Here is a 20,521-nt window from a genome sequence, read left to right as displayed (position 1 = left end):
CAGTGGTGGGAGAGGGGGTGAGGCCAGGTGGCATGGGAAGAAAGGGGGTGTGGTCCAGCCCCAATCTGGCCATGTGGGAGGAGGGGGTACAGCTCTACTCCAACCCACCACAGGGAGCTTGGAAATTTGGAAGCCAGAGAAGGCATCAGTATTGCCATTGCCTCCTTGCCATCAAATTTCCTGACTGATCAGGAGCCCTGCAGGTCATGTGTCATGGTTCTGTAGGCCAGCCAGGTTGAGCACTCCTGGTTTAGGGTAACTCAATCACATAGGAATAAAAAATTAGTAATAGAAGGCTCATCAGCCTACCACACACAAGCAGGGCAGTATCCAATTGCTTAAAGCTGAAGCTAAACAAAATGAGACTAGAAATAAGACAAAGATTGTTATTGGTGTAGATATTAAAACTGGAAAAGATTACCATCACTCTAAATACCATATAATCTTCATTAGTGCAGTCAGTAAGAAATTATTTGGGGGTTTCCAAAAGTATCCTTTTATCCCCCCCCAAAAAAGAAAAAAAGTCGTTGCCTGAAAAAGAATATGCAGACTGCAAGTAAAGGACAAGGCTTTCCATAGCTACAGCATACAGAAGTTTAAAAAACCAGAGTGCAACCTACCAGCTACATTTCTAAACAGTAACAAAGACTTATAGGAAAAGCATCCTGTTGAAAAATTAATACTAATATCAATTAAAACTATCTTTAGCCTAAATTAAACATTCACAGACACTGTATGCAGCTGGGGAACAAAACTGCCAACTGTCTAGAATGAAGCTAAACTACAGGAAGTGTTGCAGAAAATGAAACTATTATCAACTATCCTTCAGCAACAAGTATAGCATACTGCAGCACAGAAGAGTTCAGACAAGTTCATTTCTAAGGAGAGGTACCATTTGACAGAGCAGACCCAACAGACAGGTATGTTGGTGAAGAGTTTGTAGTAGATGGGTGTGGGGTGCAGGCAGGGTGCCTGTTAGTTACTTCTGAGTCCCTCCTGTTTTCTGCTGTTTAGAGACAGCTATATTTTGTGTTGTTAACCAAGGTATTTTAATAATGATCAAGGATTAAGATAAAATATCAAGGATTAAGGGGAAAAAAACAGGGAGAGCATTTCCTTTTTACTTTGCAGGGGCAGAAGCTACAAAACAAACAAACAAAAACGCCTCTACCCTTTTTCTTGCTCGGTTTGGCAATCTGTGCCTTCTGATCTCAAAATAAATCCAAACTACTGGAGATTTATTTATGTATTTTAAGGTCACTTCTGGACAAGTAGGAAATCAAGGAATTCACAATATTAGGAGAAGAGAATGACAGTTGTCTTTCTACCCACCAAGTGGGATAGAAGTTGATAATCCAAAGAATAAATGAGGGTATCAACTTTTCCTTCCTACTCCAGGGGCTAAACAAAAGCTGGGAAGAGAAGCAGGGAACAGAGAAAGAGCAGATCAAATTCCGTCTGAATGAGCAAATAAGAGTTTCTATTTTTGTCAATCAAAACCATATTTGTTTAGTTTAACTGCATCTGAGTCACTACAGTGCTTACCACACAGCCTTATAGTAAAGTATAAGATAAAGTCCAAGTTAAAGAAAAACAAAAGCCAAGTACAGAGTGGGCAAAAAGAACTCCCAAGCAATATTGTCTGAAGGGTACTGGTCTCCTGCCTGCCCTTGCCAGATATTCAGCTCCCATCTGTAGGGACATAGAGGACAATCAGGTGGGTGGTAAGTTGGCTTAGGGGGTGCACCCAGAGAGTGGTGGTGGATGGGTCGATATCAACCTGGAAAGATGGAGCCATGCGGGATTCCACTTCCCACATCTTTGGACCGGTGCCATTCAATGTCTTCATCAGTGACTTGGATGAGGTCATGGAGAGCACCGTGTCCAAGTTTGCAGATGATACCAAAGTATGGGGCAAAGTTAACACACCAGAGGGTAAGGAATGGTTCTAGGCGGATCTGGACAGGTTGCAAATGTAGGCAGAATGAAATAGGATGCAGTTCAACAAAGACAAGTGCAAAGTGCTGCACCTGGGCAAACCACCAACACACTTACAGGCTGGGAGATGACCTTCTCAGCAGCACAGCAGCAGAAACGAATCTTGAAGTCATAGTTGACTCCAAGATGAACATGACTCGTCAGTGTGACAAAGTGATTAACAAGGATAACCACACTTCATTGTTCATCAGCAGATACATGACGAACAGGTCCAGGGAGGTGATGCTTCCTCTCTATGCGGCACTAGTCAGGCCACAGTTGGAGTACTGCCTTCAGTTGTGGGCTCCGCACTTCAAGAAGGATGTGGAGAATCTTGAGAGGGTTCAGAGAAGGCCACTTATATGGTCAGAGGCCTGCAGGCAAGGCCCTATGAGGAGAGACTGAGGGACCTCAATCTCTTCAGCCTTTGCAAGAGAAGGCTGAGAGGTGATCTTGTGGCTGCCTATAAATTAGTCAGGGGAGGGCAGCAGGGAATAGGAGATGCTCTGTTTACTAGGACACCCCCTGGAGTAACTAAGAACAATGACCACAAATTGATGGAGAGCAGATTTAATTGGACATCAGAAAGAACTTCTTCACAGTAAGGGTAGCTGGAATCTGGAATGGGCTTTCAAGGGAGGTGGTACTCTCCCCTACCTTGGGGGCCTTCAAAAGGAGACTGAACAAGCACCTAGCTGGGGTCATCTGGCCCCAGTGCTCTTTCCTGCCCAGGACAGGGGCCGGGCTCAATATCCTACTGAGGTCCCTTCTGACCCTAACATCTATGAAACTTGGGAATGTGGCCAAATCAGTCCTTTGCAGGTTAGATCCAATCTCTTTACAGGCCGGATTGGGCCCACAAGCCATAGGTTGCCAACCCCTGGACCAGAGCAACCTATGAAAATCAGGACTCTGGGTTCTCCAGCTGCTACTGACACACTGAGAGGCCTTGGGTAAAATTACTGTCATATTGAATGTAATAGTTTGAATTATAATAATTGCCCCTTAGGCAGTTTAGACAAAAGGCAAGGTTCATCTTCTTATCTAGGCCATTGCTTGTTTTTGCCTATGTGCTGAATGTCTCCGTTCTGAATTTTATCTCTAGAGGCCTTTAACAAAGTTAACCTAAGAACAACCCTTAAGCAAACATTCCGAGAGATCAAAACCTAGGAGCTTTTGAAAAGGGGTTGGGAAGAGAGGTCACTGCGGTGGTGTGGAAAATTTCTCAAAGAAGACAAACTAATTACCCAGGAAAAGAATCTGTTGGGTAAAAGATCCAAGCCCAGATTTGGGAGTAGTGACAGGTTTGGGTAGCAGGGGCCCAAGACGGCAACTCACCCATTAAAAACTGTAACCTACAGTCCCAATTTGGAGGTAACCTCACTTGCAGAACACCGAAGGAAGAATCACAAGTGTAGGCCGGATCAGACTGATCACCTGAACCACCCTCTCCGTGAACAAGAACTCCCGTTCACGTTGAAGCCTAGGAGCGCCTGAGTGGGACCGAAGGAAGGGGACTTGCTCCTATCACTGCTGAGACCAACCCTAAAACCATAACTAAAGAATGAAAATATATCTGGGGATTTGGTTTCTCGGAATTCTAGGATTGTAAGTATAAGTATGAGAAATAATAGTATTGATTCCAATTTAACCTTTACTTGTAATTGTAGGTGTTTTTGTAATACTAATTCTTATAGCATTATTTTGGAAGGAAGTGCATTTGGAGCATCGTTTCTAATATATGTAGTTATTGTGTTTTTAATGTTTGTGGTTTTTCTTAAAGCTAAGCAGTGTTATATGTATAGCAAGGAATTTTAAAATAAAATTGTGTTGTATGAATTAAGTGTGCAATCGTGAAATTGTGCAATCAACCAAATATTCCCCCAGCCAGGCACATCAAACAAATCAGTAAATTGTGTAGGATCTTTCTCTATTCCATAACTCACTAGAGACAATTACTTCCACTTTGTGCTTCAGTTTCAGTGTATGTGAATGACAGCGACTTACTAGTGTTAGTACCTTGAGATTTACAGATGAAAACCATAAGAATGAGTTACTGTTGTCCTCCTTATGTAAACTTTTTGGAAAACACTTCTCTTACTCTGTATTTTGGAAACTGTCATGTGTGCTGATGTTGCTTTTGTTACTGGTGATGGTAATAATGAGGAATATGGTGTATATCAGTGGGGGAGGGCAAATTTTTTGGTGGCCATGCTGCAAATTAGCCTTGCTGCAAATTAGCCTTGCACCCTCCCCAAGCCCCAAGCAACCCCCTTCCTCTGCCAGATCTGCTGCTCTACGTCCTGCTTCTTATGCTGTTCTGTGTCCTGCCTCCTGCCCTGTGCTTCCTGCCTGATTTCCTGCTCTTCTTTCCTACTATATCTGCTCCTGTGTTACCTGATCCGTTCCTGATCTGCTGCATGCCACACACCAAGGCTGCCCACGCAGCTTGTGTCAAAGGATGACCACCTTTGGTGTATGTGACCTTGAGCAAGCCACTTTACCTCTCCATAAATGGGAGTGTGGCAGAGCACAAGTTGTGCCTGCCACATTAAGAGGTTTCAGGCAGGGTTTGGGTAGCTGCCAGGTGCAGGCTGGCCCAATTAGATGGTCACATGACCAAACAGGGGCCACCAGATTGGAGGACTGAGTAGTCGCAGTATAAGCCAAGGCCCTAAGAGCAGAGCCGGCAGTTACATCTAGGGCACTAGAGGGGCAACATCACTCAGCCTGCAGCTCCCAGAACACCTGGAGGTCAGGGTAGGAACTATGGGGCGGAGGAGGTTCCTGGGTGTGAGAGGGGTTCTGCACTTTTATCTTCGTCTCCCCTCTGTACTTACCTGCCACGACTTAGAGAAGGCCAGGGACTGGAGTCAGCCCAGAGTGTGGAGCAGGAGGCCTCATGACCCATCATAGAGTAAGACCTGAATTGGGTGGCCTGAAGGTCTGGAGGGGCCAAGACCAAGTGTGAGAGAGAGGAAGCCTGAAGGGTTTTACGGAGTAGGGCCTGTGCCGGGCCAGTAAGGCGTGATCCTGCACTGAGCCACCCACCTCACTATGCCTGACCACCTTCCAGGCTCTGAGTGCCTTCCTGGAGGTGCCTCACATCTGGCCAACCCCCTTTCTGGAGCACACCCACTAACCTGGGGGTAATACTGCCACCACCCAGAGTCTGGAATGACTGTGGACCTGCGCCCTCTGGGAAGCACAGGCTTAGCAGTCCTTGAGAGTACTTGACCCACTGCAAGAACCTGTGGTGCTTCCCTCAGTCTGAAGCACAAAAAGGTCTCCCCTAGTCAGACGAACCAAAGGGACCCCAAGGCATAATCTAGACCCTCTCCCAATAAGTCTCCCACGCTAGGTACACAGGAGAACTTTAATAGTTACAAAGAGTAGGTTTGGAATGGGGTACAGGGTAGAGCAATATCAGAGAAATCCCATAGAGCAAACAGGGTGGCTGGGTAGCCTCTGATCACACATCTGAGTTACTGCAAACTATATATCTAGTTAGATCTCAAGTAGCTTACTCATGAGTATCATCCAGAGTCAGGTGGAGATGCCCTCTGGAGGCAAACAGTCCATTGATCATAAGTTTCAAGAGAGAGTAAGTTTCAGATGGTCCAGCTTCTCTGAGTTTTCATCATGGCCACTGCCCTCCTCCTGGGCAGTCCTTCACTTATACAGACCTTATGACCTCATTTACCTGATCCAATGAAGGCCAACAACTGTTGGCTGCCAGCCAACCAATTTGAAATGCATCACTGGTTGCCAAGTAGACTGGCAGGGTCTTTAGCCCCTTCCCAGTCAGGTTAGCATTGCTTAGAACAACAGGGAGCTTGAGCCCCCGCACCCAGGTATGTGATGTCAGTCACATAGGCAGAGGGAGCAGGTTTCTCTCCTCCCTCAGGACTGTATCCAGCTCAGGTTACCGCTCAGGGTTACATAAAGAGATGGGGCAGAGGAGTCTGCCCTTTGCAGTGACCATGGTAGCCAAATTGTCAGGTACCAGAGTCTGGGGAGAGACGGAGATGGTATTCTGCCACATGGCTAAGAGGCTCTGAAGGGCCATACCAAGTAGGGCAGAATGCATGTGGCCCATGGTGGGGTGAGAATGAATGTGATCCAGTAAAAGGGGCAGTGTGAATAGGACCCAGTTATGGGGAGGGAAGAAGGCCCAGCACAGGGGCAGGGTTTGGCCCTGGAAAGAGCTAAGTAAGAGCCAGCTGATTGGATGGAATCTGTGAGGCATGGGATGTGATGTAGGAGTGGTTTGGAGCCATCAAGCATATTAATTCCTGTTGTGTGGAAACACCAAAAGCACGGCAGGCGAGGCGGGGTGCACTGCCCTAGACAGGTGGGTGAACCGACACTGTGACCAGCTTCGTGATGGCCCCCTGTCACAGGGAGTAACAATACTGGCCAAACTCACAGGGTAGCTGTAAGGCAGGGATGGTCAATCTGTAGCACACATGCCACAAATGACACAGGCAGCTTCTGTGCATGGCATGTAGCAGATCAGAGAGAATACAAACAGCAGTGGAAGATAGGGAGGCAGCAGAAAGCTGAGCAACAGGTCTGTCAGGGGAAGGAGATCAGAGTAACACTCCAGGAGGGTATGAGGCTAATTTATGGCACACCTGCAAAAACGTGGCCCCCACTGCTGTAAGGCATAGGTCTTCTTGAAGTATTCTGAGTAAATAAGAAGTGCTTTCAGGAGCAAATATGTTACAGCTTTCAGAACGGATTTTAAAGTATGCTAATTCACCTGTCTTATCCCAAAGGTCCGAGCACATTTCTCTTCAGTTCAAAGTACATCACACTGCTAACAATGTTTCACAGAGAAACCAAATTCCTGGCAAAACAGCTGGATTCAAGTGGAAAACTGATCCCAGTTTACAGCATTAATGACCAAGAACACTTCAAGCCCCTATGTCTTGTACAAGGAAAAGAAAAAGCTTTTTTCTGGGGAAGTCAACGCTATTACAGAACAGAGTTTAAAATCAGTGATGTGCTTGTTCCAGGACATTACAATAAAAATCTAGGTAATGCCAGGCTTTAGTCATCTTTGCACGTTATTTACAAATTTGAGTTCTGCAGGCAGAATCACCAATATCTGCATCATCTGCCTTTAACAGCCACTTTTCAGCAGTGGTTGTCTAGTAGGGCTGTGCAACGCTTTGGGTGGTGATTTGATTCAGATGAGATTTGGCTCAATTCGGCGGCCAAATCTCTGAATCAAATCAGGGGACCAATTTAAAGGTCTGAATTGATTCAAAGTTCTCCAGATCTTTGGAAAAAATTCAGAGAGGTTTGATTCGGGCAGTCTCCAGTGGCTGCAGCAGGGAACTGCAGCTGATTCTGAGCTGGTAAGTACTAGGGGTGGGGAAGGCGGGAGGGGACCATGGTGGGGGACCCCTGCCAGTCCTCCCAACCCCCACTCTGCTCCCCCAGTCCCCCATGACTGCCCTGCCTGCCACAGCAAAGTACTTTAAAAAAAAGCCCCAGTGCTCACCAGGTGCTGCTGGGCGTGTGCGTGTGGGGAGGGGGAGGGGGGGGCAATACCCCAGTGCCCCATGCTGAATGGGGGAATCTGCCACAAACACCCCAGCCCTGCCATGGGTGCTCCGCCTAAGCCAGCTCCAACCCTTAAAGGAAAAAAAAACCCAAGACAAGCCCTGGGACCCGCTGTTCCTTGTGCAGCCTCAGGGCTGTGGGGGGCTTGTGCAGAGCCCTCACATGGCATGGGCAGTGGGGGGCAGTGGGGATTACCCCCTGCCAGGAGGAGCAGGGAGTCTGGGGGGGGGTTTGGGTTTCTTTTTTTCTTAGAGGGCTGGACCTGGCCCGGGTGAAGCACCCATGCAGGGGCTGGGGGAGCAAGGGAGGGGGTTCAGGGGACTTGTGGAGAGCCCCCCATGAAGCATGGGGCAGCGGGGGACAGCAGTGATCACTCCCCACCTGGCAGCACCCACCGAGTTGGGGCTTTTTTTTTTCCCAAAGAGCTGGGAGTTGGAGCAGGTGGAGCAACCATTGCCAGGCTGGGAGAGCGGGCAGGGAATGGCCCTGGCCTGGCTGACTTGGAGAGTCAGCCACTGCCGAATCGTCAAATCAAATCGCTGTCCCCCGAATCAGCCAAATCCGAAGCAAATACTAGCCGCTTCACACAGGTCTACTATCTAGAAAGCAGTGTTGCTTGGGTCAGAATTCAGTCAGGCCAGGTCTATCCTGTGTGCAGAAGAATTATGGGCATAAGTACACAATATAGGAAGGTGTAGCCTGAAGACCTCTAATTTTGAAGGGCTCCTTTCCACCCCCAGATGTTCAGGATGCAGGATCAGTTGGAGTCAAGCACACTGTCGATGGCAGTGTTGAAGGGAATATTAACTTTGAGAACATGGAAGTGAAAGGACTTGCCAAGATGTCCCAAGAGAGGTCCATCAACATGAAAAAAACCTTTGTCTCTGTACAAGTCCTTGAATCGCTAAAACAAGAAAGGTAAGGCTGGCAAGAAATGGGTGAAAGCATCCTCAAGCGAGTTCCTTGAACTAATTGTGGCCTCATAAGGCAATTTCAGCAGCCAAATGACAAAGTATATATTCCCTCCTCAAGATACACCATTTACCAGAACTATGACAGGAGGCAGGGTTGAGCCCTTTCAAAGCCCTGTGGCACTTGGGGATCCCTCTCATATTAAGGAAAACCTCCACAAACCAGTTAGGCCAGTTTTCCTCTTACTTTCTAATTTTAAATATGTAAATCCGAGAACAAGTAAGGATGTTTTACCAACGCTACTGAAACCTCACTTCCTCTTTAGGAAAATCAATATGGAGCACCCATTCATTACACAATTAAAGAACCAGAGACGGAACCTATATGTTATCCATGAGGCTGTACATGCTTCGGAGGAGACCACATTTAAAGACTCCAACAGACTAGAAGGGAGCATAATAGCCCAGATCTATGTCAAGCTTCACGTAAAAGTTCAATTATTTTTCCAGTTTTACCTCCTATTTGTAAAACATCTTTGTGCTATAATAAACCTGTTATCTTCTCTTTCATGGATCAGGGGGCCAGGAACAGCAAAAGAGACTTAACTATTCCCAAGGACTGTGTCCTGGCTTTCAGGGTTATGCCGCTGATTATTGAAGATGGATCATGGAGTAAGCATCAGCCACAAACCTCCAGCTTTCTCTTTGTGCAAGCAGTGTAGTACAGCAGAAATATCATTTACATCTTTCACCCAAATATAGCCCCACTATTCTTGCGTGCAAGACTGTGAACACTGTGTGTATAACTGGCAAAATTCCGGGGGTGAGGTTTGGGGGAGAAGGTAATACAGTGTAGATACATTAGAAGAGATGCTAAGGAAAAATGATACAACAGGAAATTGACTCAATGAGGTATAAGAAAGCTTGATCCCAGATATCAGGAGATGCAAAGGAAGCACAGACAAGAGGTCCTTTAGGGCCAAGAGACAGCAATGAAACCGGAACGCCGGATTTGCAGTAAGAGAGATGAGTGCTAGACAAGCTGTGAAAGTGACAAAAAAAAAAAAAAAAAGAAAAGCCACCAGGTCCAGGAAATATGGTAAAGGGTTTTAAAAATGAGATGCTTCTTCTCCAGTGTCCTGCCCCTTCCATAGCTATATATATCCTCCTCAGTGTAAAAATTGCCCAAATCAGAATGGCGGTGTTAAACTGTGATCTTCATCACATGTACAAGCGCTCTCAGATACAAATCTTGAAACAAAGTACATGGCAGTTGAGAATCTGGCCCATCACAGCCATTTAACTGAATTCTAAAATGAACAGAACAAATAGTAGATGTCTTTGAAGATAAAGCAACAAATTACAATCTGATCTTGACAAACAAATTGCAAATTCAATATTTAGAAGTAGAATACTGATATTTTTGAGCCTTAAAAACTTTAACAGTACTAATACTTTATAAATGGATCTTTCCCTTTTGAATCTTTCCAGACCCGGTCTATGTGCCAACGAAGAAAACAAAAACATTTGCTACTGATGGTAAGCAGTACATTGTGTAATATCTTGATTTAAGTCTCTATAGGTATGACTTTTAAATGTGTTTAGTAAGACTGGATTATCTTTGTGTGAATACAGTAAAGTGTAGTTAATTTGTCACTGGAATAGTCTTCATAGACGTTAGGGCTGGAAGGGACCATGTAAGATCATTGGGACCAACCACCTGCCCAAGGGGCAGGAAGTCAGCTAGGGTCAAAGGATCCCAGCAAGATAAATGTCCAAATGTTTCTTGAGTGTGTCAGAGTAGGTGCTTGCACCACCTCTGGGGAGAGTTTGTTCCAGGCCTTGGGGCTCAGACAGTACAAAAGTTTTTTCCTTTATGTCCAGCCTAAAATGATCTAGCGGGAGTTTGTGAACATTGGACCTTGTCATCCCTTGGGGTGCTCTGGTGTTCCCCAGATCCTGATGCACACGCCTTATGTACTTATAGGCTGCCACTGAACCTGTGCTTCTCCAGGAGCTATAAGGATTCCCATAGCTCGCAACCTCTCTTCATAAGGCTTTCATGCCCTTTGATCATACATGTGGCTCTCCTCTGGACTTTTTCCAGTTTCTCCACACCCTTCCTAAATTGTGGAGCCCAGAACTGGATGCAGTGCTCCAGCTGCAGCCTCACCAAGGCCAAGTACAGCGGGAGGATGGCATCCTAGGTCTTGCTCGAGATGCATCAGTAGTGGCAAGTGTCACGATACGGCCTCCCTAAGGATGTCCCTAGGGCACCGTGACCATGCTGGCTTCACCCTATGGGTGCCTACTAATCTTGCCTGCCACATCTTGCTGGTATAAGTGATGAATCAGGAGGCTGCCCTAGAGATGCTGCTCATTCACAGTCCTGACAGATGCTTCTAAATCCTGTGGGTTGTTGGACCTCTTATTGGGTCCCACACTCAGGAGGTGACTTATGACACCCCCAAGCCCTGTGGGCTAGACGCATGACTCCAAAACCAACCCTTTATCATGCCCCATGCCTCACAGATAGTATGCACACGTTGTCTTCTCGTGTTGACGTCTCAGTTTTATCTGGCCTCAGCAACTGTGACCCCTCTGGTGCTGGGGTCTCCACATTGTAGTGTGCCCCAATGAGGCCTCCTCCTCCCCAAATGCCTCATCCTGGTCCACCAGTTTAAATAACAACAGAAAGCACAAGTCCCTGTGCTACAACACAACAATAACATAGGGTCCACACGCTATCCCTTTTAAGAAGGCAAGCCTCCTCCCCACCACCACTTATGAGCACCTATAGCCCCTTAATCCTACCAGCATCAGAATAGGCAGTCAAGCATCTCCAAATAGCCTCCTCTATGAGATCTCCTTGCTCCTTGGCTGCTGCCAGAGAGCTAACTCTCTAGTCCCAGACCCAAGGGTTTATATGTGCCCAGGGCCCTGTCATCTTCTGGTCATCTGACTGGGTGCAGGTGCAGGCTGATTCCCCCATTAGCCTACTGCCACAGTAACCTGCACCTGTGGGGGTTTCTGCCTGACTGCCAGCACTCTCTCCCTAGGCAGTTTCTGTCCTTAAAGGAGCAAGCACCTTAGTGCCGTGTGACAGCAAGCCAGAGTTTTGTTTGCTTTGTCAGCTGCAGTATTGTTTTGGTGGCTCATATTCATCTTGTGGTCAATCATGACTCCCAAGTCTCTTTTGGTCATGGTGCAAGCAAGTACTGCATTGCCAAGCCTATAAGTGTGATGTGGGTTTTTATTCCCGAGGTTGAGCACCTTGCCTTTCTCCATATTGAATGCCATCAGGTTTTCATCCACCCACCTTGCAAGCCTATCAAGGTCAGCCTGGCTCACCAGCCTCTCCTCAAGTTTGGACACTCTTCCCCAAAGTCTGGTGTCATCAGCAAATTTGGCCAGTCCATTTTTGACACCAGTGTCTAGATTGTTTATGAAGACATTAAAAAGTACAGGTCCAAGAACAGAGCCTTGGGGGACACCACTAGTCACAGAGTGCCATGTTGATTCAGTTCTGTCAACTACCACTCTCTGGGTCTGACCTTGGAGCCAGTTCCCCAGCCATTGGCCTGTGGAGTACTTGAGGCTGCAGTTGCCCAATTTTTCTATGACATCACTGGACACCAGGTCAAATGGGCTTTTTTAAAGTCCAAATATATAACATCAACCTCTTCCCTTATGTCCACATGGTATGTCACCTGGTCATAGAAGGAAGTGAGATTGGTCAAGAAAGACCTACCCACAACAAACCTGTGCTGGCTATCCCTCAGAATGTTGCCTTCTGTTAGCCTGTTGAGAATGGTTTCTTTGATAATTTTTTCCAAAACCTTCCCAGGGACTGAGGTCAAACTGATGGGTCTATAGTTTCCCGGGTCTTCTTTCCTCCCTTTCTTGAAGATAAGCACCACGTTGGCCCTTTTCCAATCTTCAGGTACTTTGCCTGAGCACCATGAGTACTCAAATATCCTTGCCAGTGGCTGTGCTCTGATGTCTGCCAGTTCCTTTAGCAGTCCTGGGTGCAACTTATCCAAACCAGCTGATTTACAGGGGTCCAGCCCCTCAAGATGCTCCCTCACAAGATCCACGCCAATGATGGGCATATATTCATCTTCACCCCAGTCATCCTACATCATGTTTAGCAGGGTGGTCCCTTTGGGCTGGTGATAAACTGACACAAAGTAATCATTAAGCAGATTGGTTTATTCCTGGGTATCAGTAGTCAGCTGCCCCAGCTGGTTCTGCAGGGGTCTAGTGTTGTCCTTGTTCTTCTTTTGATTCCCTACATAGCTGAAGAAGGACTTTTTTTATTGTCCTTGATTCATGTAGCCAGATGGAGTTCAGCTGTAGCCTTGGCTTTTCTAGTTCACTCCCTGCAGGTGCAGACCAGTGATGTATATACTCCTCCTTAGTGGTGTTTCCTTTCCTCCATCCATTATATGGCTCTCGATTTAAATATAGGAAGTCCATGAGTTTCCTGTTGAAACAAGGGGATTATAGGACCCTTTTACCACCTTTCCTACAGGTGGGGATGGACTCCCCTTGTGCTTCTAGGATTGCTTCCTTAAGGAGCAACCACTCATTATGAACCCCTTGCCCTGTGAAATCATGGCCTCTCAGGGCCTCAAGAACAAGCTTCCTGAACATATGAAAGTTGCTTTCCTAAAGTCAAGGACTGCTGCATTGCTGGCTGACTTGCCAACTTTGTGATGGACAGTGAAAGTTATCAATCCCTTTGATTCTTAGGTTGCTAATTAGATCATGCCCTTTGGCCAGTACCAGGTGCAGCAGAGCCTTGCCTCTTGTCAGCCCACAAACGTTTTGTTTATGGCCCATAATAAAATCACACATTCTCTGACAACCCCCACAAAATCCATGATTAAAATGAAAGGTCACTACACACACACATACACATGTATACCACACAAAACACACACACACAGTGTGTGTATGTATATGTATATACACACATACATACATATACACAGGTATATATACAGTGTGTGTGTGTGTGTGTGTGTATATATACACGCTCGCTCACACTGTGTGTGGATATATATTATACACATACACACACACGTCTGTGTGTTTGTGTGTGTACATATATACACGTGCGTGTGTACACACACAAATATATATACACACACGTATATACATATATATATAGGTATCGATTGAACACAATATTTGCTTGATACATTTACAATTTTAAAGCAATTTAGAAGCCTACCAGTGCCTCAATCACTGTAAGAAAATAAATTCTAAATACATACCAATTTTGGTATTAGATTTTGGTTTTTTTATCATGGAATATCAGAGCTTCCCCTGCCCCTTTTGCTCACAGAACGCAGATCCAGGCCCCTCACTCCCAAGCCAGAGCCCCCCAGCCCTGCCAATATCCCCCAGTCCCCCCCACAGCCCCTGCAGCACTGGAGGGGGGCTCCCCAGCTGCCAGGGCCACAGTGCCATGCCCCCTTCAGCAGCACCCAAGTCCCAACTCTCCAACTCTGGCAGGCAGGAGATGGCAACTGTTGCAGCAGAGCAGAGCACAGAGCCCAGCTTTCCTGCCCCCATACCCGCTGCCTGCCTGCTGCAGGCTTGGGACTAGTTCCCTGCCACTGCACACACTCCTGGGGAGTCTGGGGGAATCTGTGCACCCCAGATCTGTGTGCAGGGCGGGGGCAGGCTGTCCACTGTGGTCTCAGGCTCCTACCCTGCTGCCTTCCCCTGGGGCCTGTCCAGCCCAGCAGCTGTGATCCAGCGTGGCAGGGAAGAGCAGGGCCATGTAGAGAAGCTCACTGCCACTACAAGCTCTGTGCTGCCCTGATGAGGCACCCCCTGCCCATACGGCAGCAGTGAAGGGCACAACTCTGCGCTGCTGCCCATGCTGTTTCTGCACAGGCAAAGGATGCCTCGCCAGGGCAGCGCAGAGCTCTCTGTGGCAATGAGCCTGCATGTCCCTGCTCTACTCTGCTGGGTCACACCCGCTGGACTGTGGAGGCCCTGGGGGTGGGCAGCAGGGTGGAGAGCCCGAGCCTGCAGCCCGCCCCCATCCTGTGCACAGATCTGGGGGACACAGGTTCCCTCTGCCCCACCAGGAGTGCATGCAGTGGTGGGGAGCTGGCCCCACCGCCCCACTCCCTGGACGAGGGCTCACAGCCCCATCTCACTCCCCAGCTGGGCCCTGCAGCCATACATTTGTGACCCTGGGCCCCAAGCCCCAGCACCAGCCTTGCTCCTGTCCAACTCCCTCCTCCCTTCCTATGGGGGGCCTCAATTCCCCACCCCCACTTACCTGCGGGAGCTGCTCACCAGGCTGCCTAGATGTACATGACGCCCCCTGCCTGAACACCCTACTCTTGCTCCCCTGAGCTCCTTGCAGGCTAGAACTCAGCCAGCCTGCAGAGAGCTCTTTGCAAAAGTGCAAAATATGCAGGTTTCTCCATTAAAATGAATAAATCTCGATTTTCTTCAGGTAAAGGGGAAAATCCACATTTTTCTCTGTTTTCCATGGGAAACGAAAAACCCAGATCCCTGATCACCACACTTAAGTCTCAGGAGTTCTGCTGATTTACATAGGAAATACTTTGGCTAATTCGTCATCTGGTTAAAGCAGAACTCATTACTTCCCAAAATATTACTGTAGAATTTACTACTGATAATTTGTGAATTTAAAAAGGCACAGCAGAGCCTGGATCATACCTATCTGGATTGTTCACAACCCACTTATTTCACAGTGGGCTGCCAAATTAAAGACAAACCACTTAGCTATTTTCTGCAGGTTTTACTCCAAAGGGCATCACTTCTCCACTCAGATGGAGCACAGTATTTTACCCTGGTTATTCAGGTAAACCTTGCAGGGAACTGCTATAAGCACTTTTCATCTAATACACGCTTGTCCATGCAGGGTTTTTGTGTTGTTACCCTCGAACTCAATCAGCTGTACCAATAATAAGAACTGTTAAAATCTTTTGCAAGGCTCCGGAACAATTTGTCAGAAGTTTGAATTGCATTCTCATGGAACTAACAGAGATAATGACATTTCTTAACCTTACATATGTTACAACACATCTTTTGTCACTTCCTAAGATGAAGCAACATCCACTTTTACAAGAATACATTAATAGGGTTATTTGAGGAAGAGAAACTACTGTTATGCCTGCACCTACAAAAAATTATGGAAATTTTTCAGTATTTGAACTTGAAATGCTACTTGATCAGACGTCTCTCTCTCTCTAACTGGTAAATTCTGAATGCTGACTGCCCCATTATGCTTTCAGGTGTCTCAGAAGAAGATACAAGAGACCTGCAGAAGGAAGTTGAGCAGAAATGTAAAGTGCTTACAGCACTGTCTGCAGATCTGAGTGCCAAGTTTTTTAACTGCATCAAAACTGTGATAAAAAACATCGACTTACTGCAAGAACTGGTGCTTGAGGTAAAGATCTTGTTGTTGCCAGTTCGGTGTAGAGACATCTACTCTGCAAAATCAATTCCCATGCCAAAGCCACCTGCTAAATCAGGTCAGAAACCTGTGGCAGTTGAATACAGCCCAGGAGAAGACTAAATCCAGTCTGCAAAGTTCTGATCCAGCCCTCATTTTACTAACAATAGGCATGCTGGTATCCTGCTTGTGCCCAACCATCTGATTCACCCCATAATCCATGTCATATATTACTAACAGCAGGTTGATTCCCTGCTGCAACTGCAGTAGTTCCTGCTCCATAGAAGGCTATTCTCTTGCACCACCACTGCAGCCCCTGCTTATAACTGTTGCTCAAGTAGCCACCCAAATTGTCACTCACCATGTTTTCAGCACCATATTCCAGTGAAGGCTGCAACCCTAAGATGCAGTCTGCTGCTAAAGAAAGGTAGCTGAGCCCTGTGTTAAAATAAGTCTGACACCTTTTACCCAGACTTTTTACTTGGCCCCAAAACTGTATAAACATAAGACAATGCAGGGGGGCAGTTAAGCACTGGCAAGGAAAATGCCCCAACATCTAAATTTGGTGAAACCCCAGTTGACAAACACCAAGGTAAGCTGAGGCAGCACAACAGTGGTTCGCAACTAGGTAAAGATGCCCCATGCACCCACTGCAGAGCCAGACCCAGAAAGGCTGTGGCATGCACACATACCATCCTGCCTCATTTGGTTTTTCAGATAAACCTAAAGCAGGCAGGAGAGCTGGCTCAAGCTGCAGCCCTTGCCATTCCAACCCTGCCTAGTGTCTCCTAGAAACAGAGGCATGGAGGGCAGATTGAACTGTCCTATACCCCTCAGGTCCACTGGGGAGTATAGGGGGACCAGACAAGGGAGGGCTACAGCACAAGCTAGTCTCCTATCTGTTTTAGGTTTATTGGAGAACCCTGATGAGGCTGGAGAGCAGGCAGGTACTGCAGCTATGCACCAGGCATGCAGAGCATTTTTGCCTAGCCAGGGTGGCATCAGCGACAGCAATACTCATGCTGCAGTACCACTGCATAGGGAGTCTTACAGCACCCCAGTTAAGAACCACTGACTTAGGAAACCTTTTCTGTCTCAGCCTCTTTCAGTCTTATTTTTAAAAGAAACATCAGAATTGCTACACCTGAATATGCCAATGGACCATTTAGTTTAATGCCCTAGATCTGACTGCAGCACTATTAGATTGACACTCCTCTAAAACCCCAAATTATCCTACAGTAAATAGCTAAGCAAAACCATGGTCCCCTAAACCTTTTCATCCATCAACCCAGGTGGATATCTGCCATATCACAATGGAACAGTGCATCTCCTGGTAGTCCTTTTTCCTAACTTGTAAGGTTTCTTTCTCTGTCCTTCAGCTGGAATGGGCTCTTGACAATCCTGATGCATATCAGGTGAAAACAGAGAATCCAGACTTGAAAGACCTGTTACAGTGTTTACCGGGTACTGAGACAGATTTATTCCTTGACCTTGCTGGGGCAATTCTCTATGTTGCTCATGCCCTAGATGGTAAGTTCTGGAAACAGTAACAGAGGAACCCAAATGCACCAAAATATACTAAAGAATGCCTCCAAGAATGACACAAAAAATTAAGACCACAAACAAACATGTCATTCCTTATTGTCTTGTCTAAGACTGGGTGAACAATTCTGTCAAGATGTAGTATCTACCGCCTAACAATAGTTTGTGCATCATATTATGAGAACCCAGCAAAAAACATCATGTTTACAACACCATTATAATGCATTGCTTTTGGGAAACCTTGGCGTATCACAACATGATCTGAAACGAGAACCAGAACCTCAGGCAGAGTGGCAGTGTAATAAGTGACAAGGTCAGAAATCAGGACTCCTAGATCATGTTTCCAGTTCTAGTCACAGACATGATCGCTGACTTCTTCCTCAGTTACCCCACCTGTAAAATGGGATAGTAAGTTCAACTCAGGTCAGAAAGACTGAGGACTTTAGTTAATTCTTATAGTTCTTTAAGGCCAACAGAAATGTCAACAGATCATTGATATTTATCCTTCCAAAGCCACCTGCCTTCTGCTTCTGCTACCAGTTTCTGAGAAAATCTTCTCTCATACAGATTTGTTTTTATTTTCTAGAATTAACAGAGGATCAATTGCTGTTCGTGTATGAGTCCATGGAAAGAAAGATTCTGCCCCCACAGCTTGAGCTGGTGAGACAGAATTGCAGTAAACCCAGGCACCAATCTGTAAATTACAGTTAGATCAGGTTATAAAGGACCACTGTTGCAACTTTAGGTTATTCTGAAAGGACAGAGTTACTACAGAATCAAACAAGGCAGGGATCATAACTGCTCACTTTGAGAGAAAACGTTACTACACGGAGGCCCAAGTTTTCTGACACCCAAAGGCCACGTTCCTAGGAGGCCACAGGTGGCTCCTAATTTGCAGATGTAACATATATAAATTGTAGATAGGCTGCTTACCTTCAGTCAATGAGAAGGAGAGAGAGAGAGGGTGCAGCTGTGAGCTACATCCAGCTCTTATATTGTAGCTTTAAAAGCACTTTTGGGGAATTTATCTACAAAACCAGAAAACAGATAAGCATGTTTCATTATTTTCACAAAAAAAAAAAAGAATCTGTAGCAAGTGCTAATAATACATGACACTTCTCCCCTAGAACAACTTCAAAGATATTGTTGGTTTGCCCCTGACTAACTAGTTGAGTTGCACAGATCTACAACTGCAATGACCAGTTTTTGACTTTTGACTTTGTTTTGTTATTGTTGTAAAGGTCAAGAATATCTTGAAGCAAGATTTCCACGAAAACAACGGAGCTTTCCGTTTGGACGCCAAGCTGTTGTCCTCCCTGAAGGAGGAACAACTGAACATAACCAAAGCAATAACTGAGATCAGTGGTGTGATGTTCCAGATAGATGGACCTTTTCTCAATGGGACTGGGAACCCAGATGATTCTTCAGCCTTAGCTGCATTGTATGCAGTTTTGTGCATCTTACATCTTCTGACTAAATCACAATAGATGTAAATCTTTACATTCTATTAGGATGCATGCACATGGAAGAATTGTGAAAGCATATCCTGAGGCTGATTATAGGAAGGGAGCATTTCTCTAAAATCTAGTGGCTGGTAAATCTGTTCTATAACAGTATCAATACTTTCAACATCATACTGCTGAGCATAATTTTAGCTTTCTTTTTATATACTTTTAAATATAGAGAATCAATATAATCAGCGACACATGGCAGCCTCTTCCAAACTGCTCTTTGCCAGCAAGTACTCTATGCTTAAGTCAGACATGGTGTTGAATACTGTTTTACCAGCTATGAACAATACTACCTTTTCCTCCATATTGCACTTTGTCTCAAAGTGAATAGCTTTGTATGTATTCTTATTTTATATTTCACATCCTCCTCCTCCACCGCCACCCCTATGTAGCACAATATTTTTTTTATTCTGTAGATCAAATGTAATATACTTGTAACTGAGGTCTTCTATCACTGCAGCAATAAAAATAAAATAATTCTTTTAAGTAGAATATTTGCATGCGTTTTTAAACACAAATGTCTTTTCATTGATAATCTGGGCAATTAACATTTTCCTTAGCGCAATGCTGCAAGGTGCCTAAAATTCAGTAACAGCTATGTAGTTACATGTTATACTCCTCCCTCACTTCCTAGGGATATGGGCAATCTGAAAAGGGTTTTGGATCCTTGCTGGAGGGAGCTATCAATCTATAATTCTACAAACCTTACCACCGCCCAGAATGGAGGTAGTACAACTGGTATATAAAGACACAGATTAGTCTGGGTCAGCCAGGTCACATCCAATAAATTCCCACCCCAATACATTTATTAATAGTTTAAAAAAAAAAAAACTTTATACCCTGGTACAGTATGATTTTCCATAATATAATTTTGATATTACATTTTTTTATTTGTGTGTGAGTACATACAGAAGCACAAACACATCTATATTATATATACTATGATATTTATGATGTAAATAATTTGCTGTAACATCAGACTTTTGGTTATTGCCTACTCACCTCAAGATGGATGCACCCAAAATTCCATTTCTAGGAACTTTTTAATCTTTATGGTTTGCAAAGTAATACAATTGCATCATTCTGCGTAAAGAAAAAAGCCATACCTAGCATAGCTGCTACAGACTTTTAAGTGGTACCTGGAACCACTCTGCTTTATCATTTTTAGTTGTACTTGGGTATAGGACTGTAGTGTTTTGCAGGGGCTACGTTATCTGCAGCATTCTATATACATAAGGGCTTAGTCCATCTGTCTGTGTGCCTGTCTGTAACGCTCTTTAAATGCAAATAGCTTGAAAACTGTAAGAAATAGAACACTTTTGTCTTCAGATAAATTTCTTTGCTAAGCATTAGTATTTGTTTAGTGACCATGTCAGGATGATCCCAACTTCCAGAATTGGGAAAAACCTCAGGAGCCAGAGCTGTTTCTACTGAGCTTCTCCCAGAAGGGCGCTGAGAGCCCGATGCGCGGGGACGGCAGAGAGGGGGCCAGCTGAGGAAAGGCGGGAGCCAGGCAGAGGTGTGAGGCAGTGGGCAAGCAGCAGCGGCCTCATCCC

The 20,521-nt window shown here is 45.7% G+C and overlaps 1 protein-coding gene across 2 annotated transcripts; it reads left to right on the top strand.

The window, feature by feature from the left end:
* The first annotated feature begins 708 nt into the window (after positions 1-708).
* On the top strand, positions 709-19,429 carry GSDMA (gasdermin A). Of its 2 annotated transcripts, XM_090041198.1 has the most exons (11): positions 709-920; positions 3,339-3,585; positions 6,759-7,019; positions 8,292-8,469; positions 8,789-8,948; positions 9,041-9,134; positions 9,954-10,001; positions 15,752-15,906; positions 17,292-17,442; positions 18,041-18,114; positions 18,696-19,429. In XM_090041198.1, the coding sequence occupies exons 3-11, from the start codon at positions 6,806-6,808 to the stop codon at positions 18,939-18,941; spliced, it is 1,320 nt and encodes a 439-aa protein (XP_089897324.1). In that variant the 5' UTR covers positions 709-920; positions 3,339-3,585; positions 6,759-6,805; the 3' UTR covers positions 18,942-19,429. The 2 variants fall into 2 exon arrangements, with proteins under 2 accessions (XP_089897324.1, XP_089897325.1); XM_090041199.1 differs by lacking the exon at positions 3,339-3,585.
* The last annotated feature ends 1,092 nt before the right edge of the window (positions 19,430-20,521 follow it).

Source organism: Crocodylus siamensis, chromosome 4 (genome assembly GCF_052110815.1).
Source record: "Crocodylus siamensis isolate JL-2025a chromosome 4, ASM5211081v1, whole genome shotgun sequence".
NCBI classification, from domain to species: Eukaryota; Metazoa; Chordata; order Crocodylia; family Crocodylidae; genus Crocodylus; species Crocodylus siamensis.
The sequence above is the reverse complement of the archived record's forward strand: the minus strand, read 5'-3'. Positions and strand labels throughout refer to the sequence as shown.

Bases quoted from the DNA above. Each gene is read 5' to 3' on its own strand.
- GSDMA (XM_090041199.1), top strand. From the start codon at position 6,806: ATGTTTCACAGAGAAACCAAATTCCTGGCAAAACAGCTGGATTCAAGT. The intron at 8,949-9,040 runs GTAAAAGTTCAA...TTCATGGATCAG, and splicing joins AGATCTATGTCAAGCTTCAC to GGGGCCAGGAACAGCAAAAG. The intron at 9,135-9,953 runs GTAAGCATCAGC...GAATCTTTCCAG, and splicing joins TATTGAAGATGGATCATGGA to ACCCGGTCTATGTGCCAACG.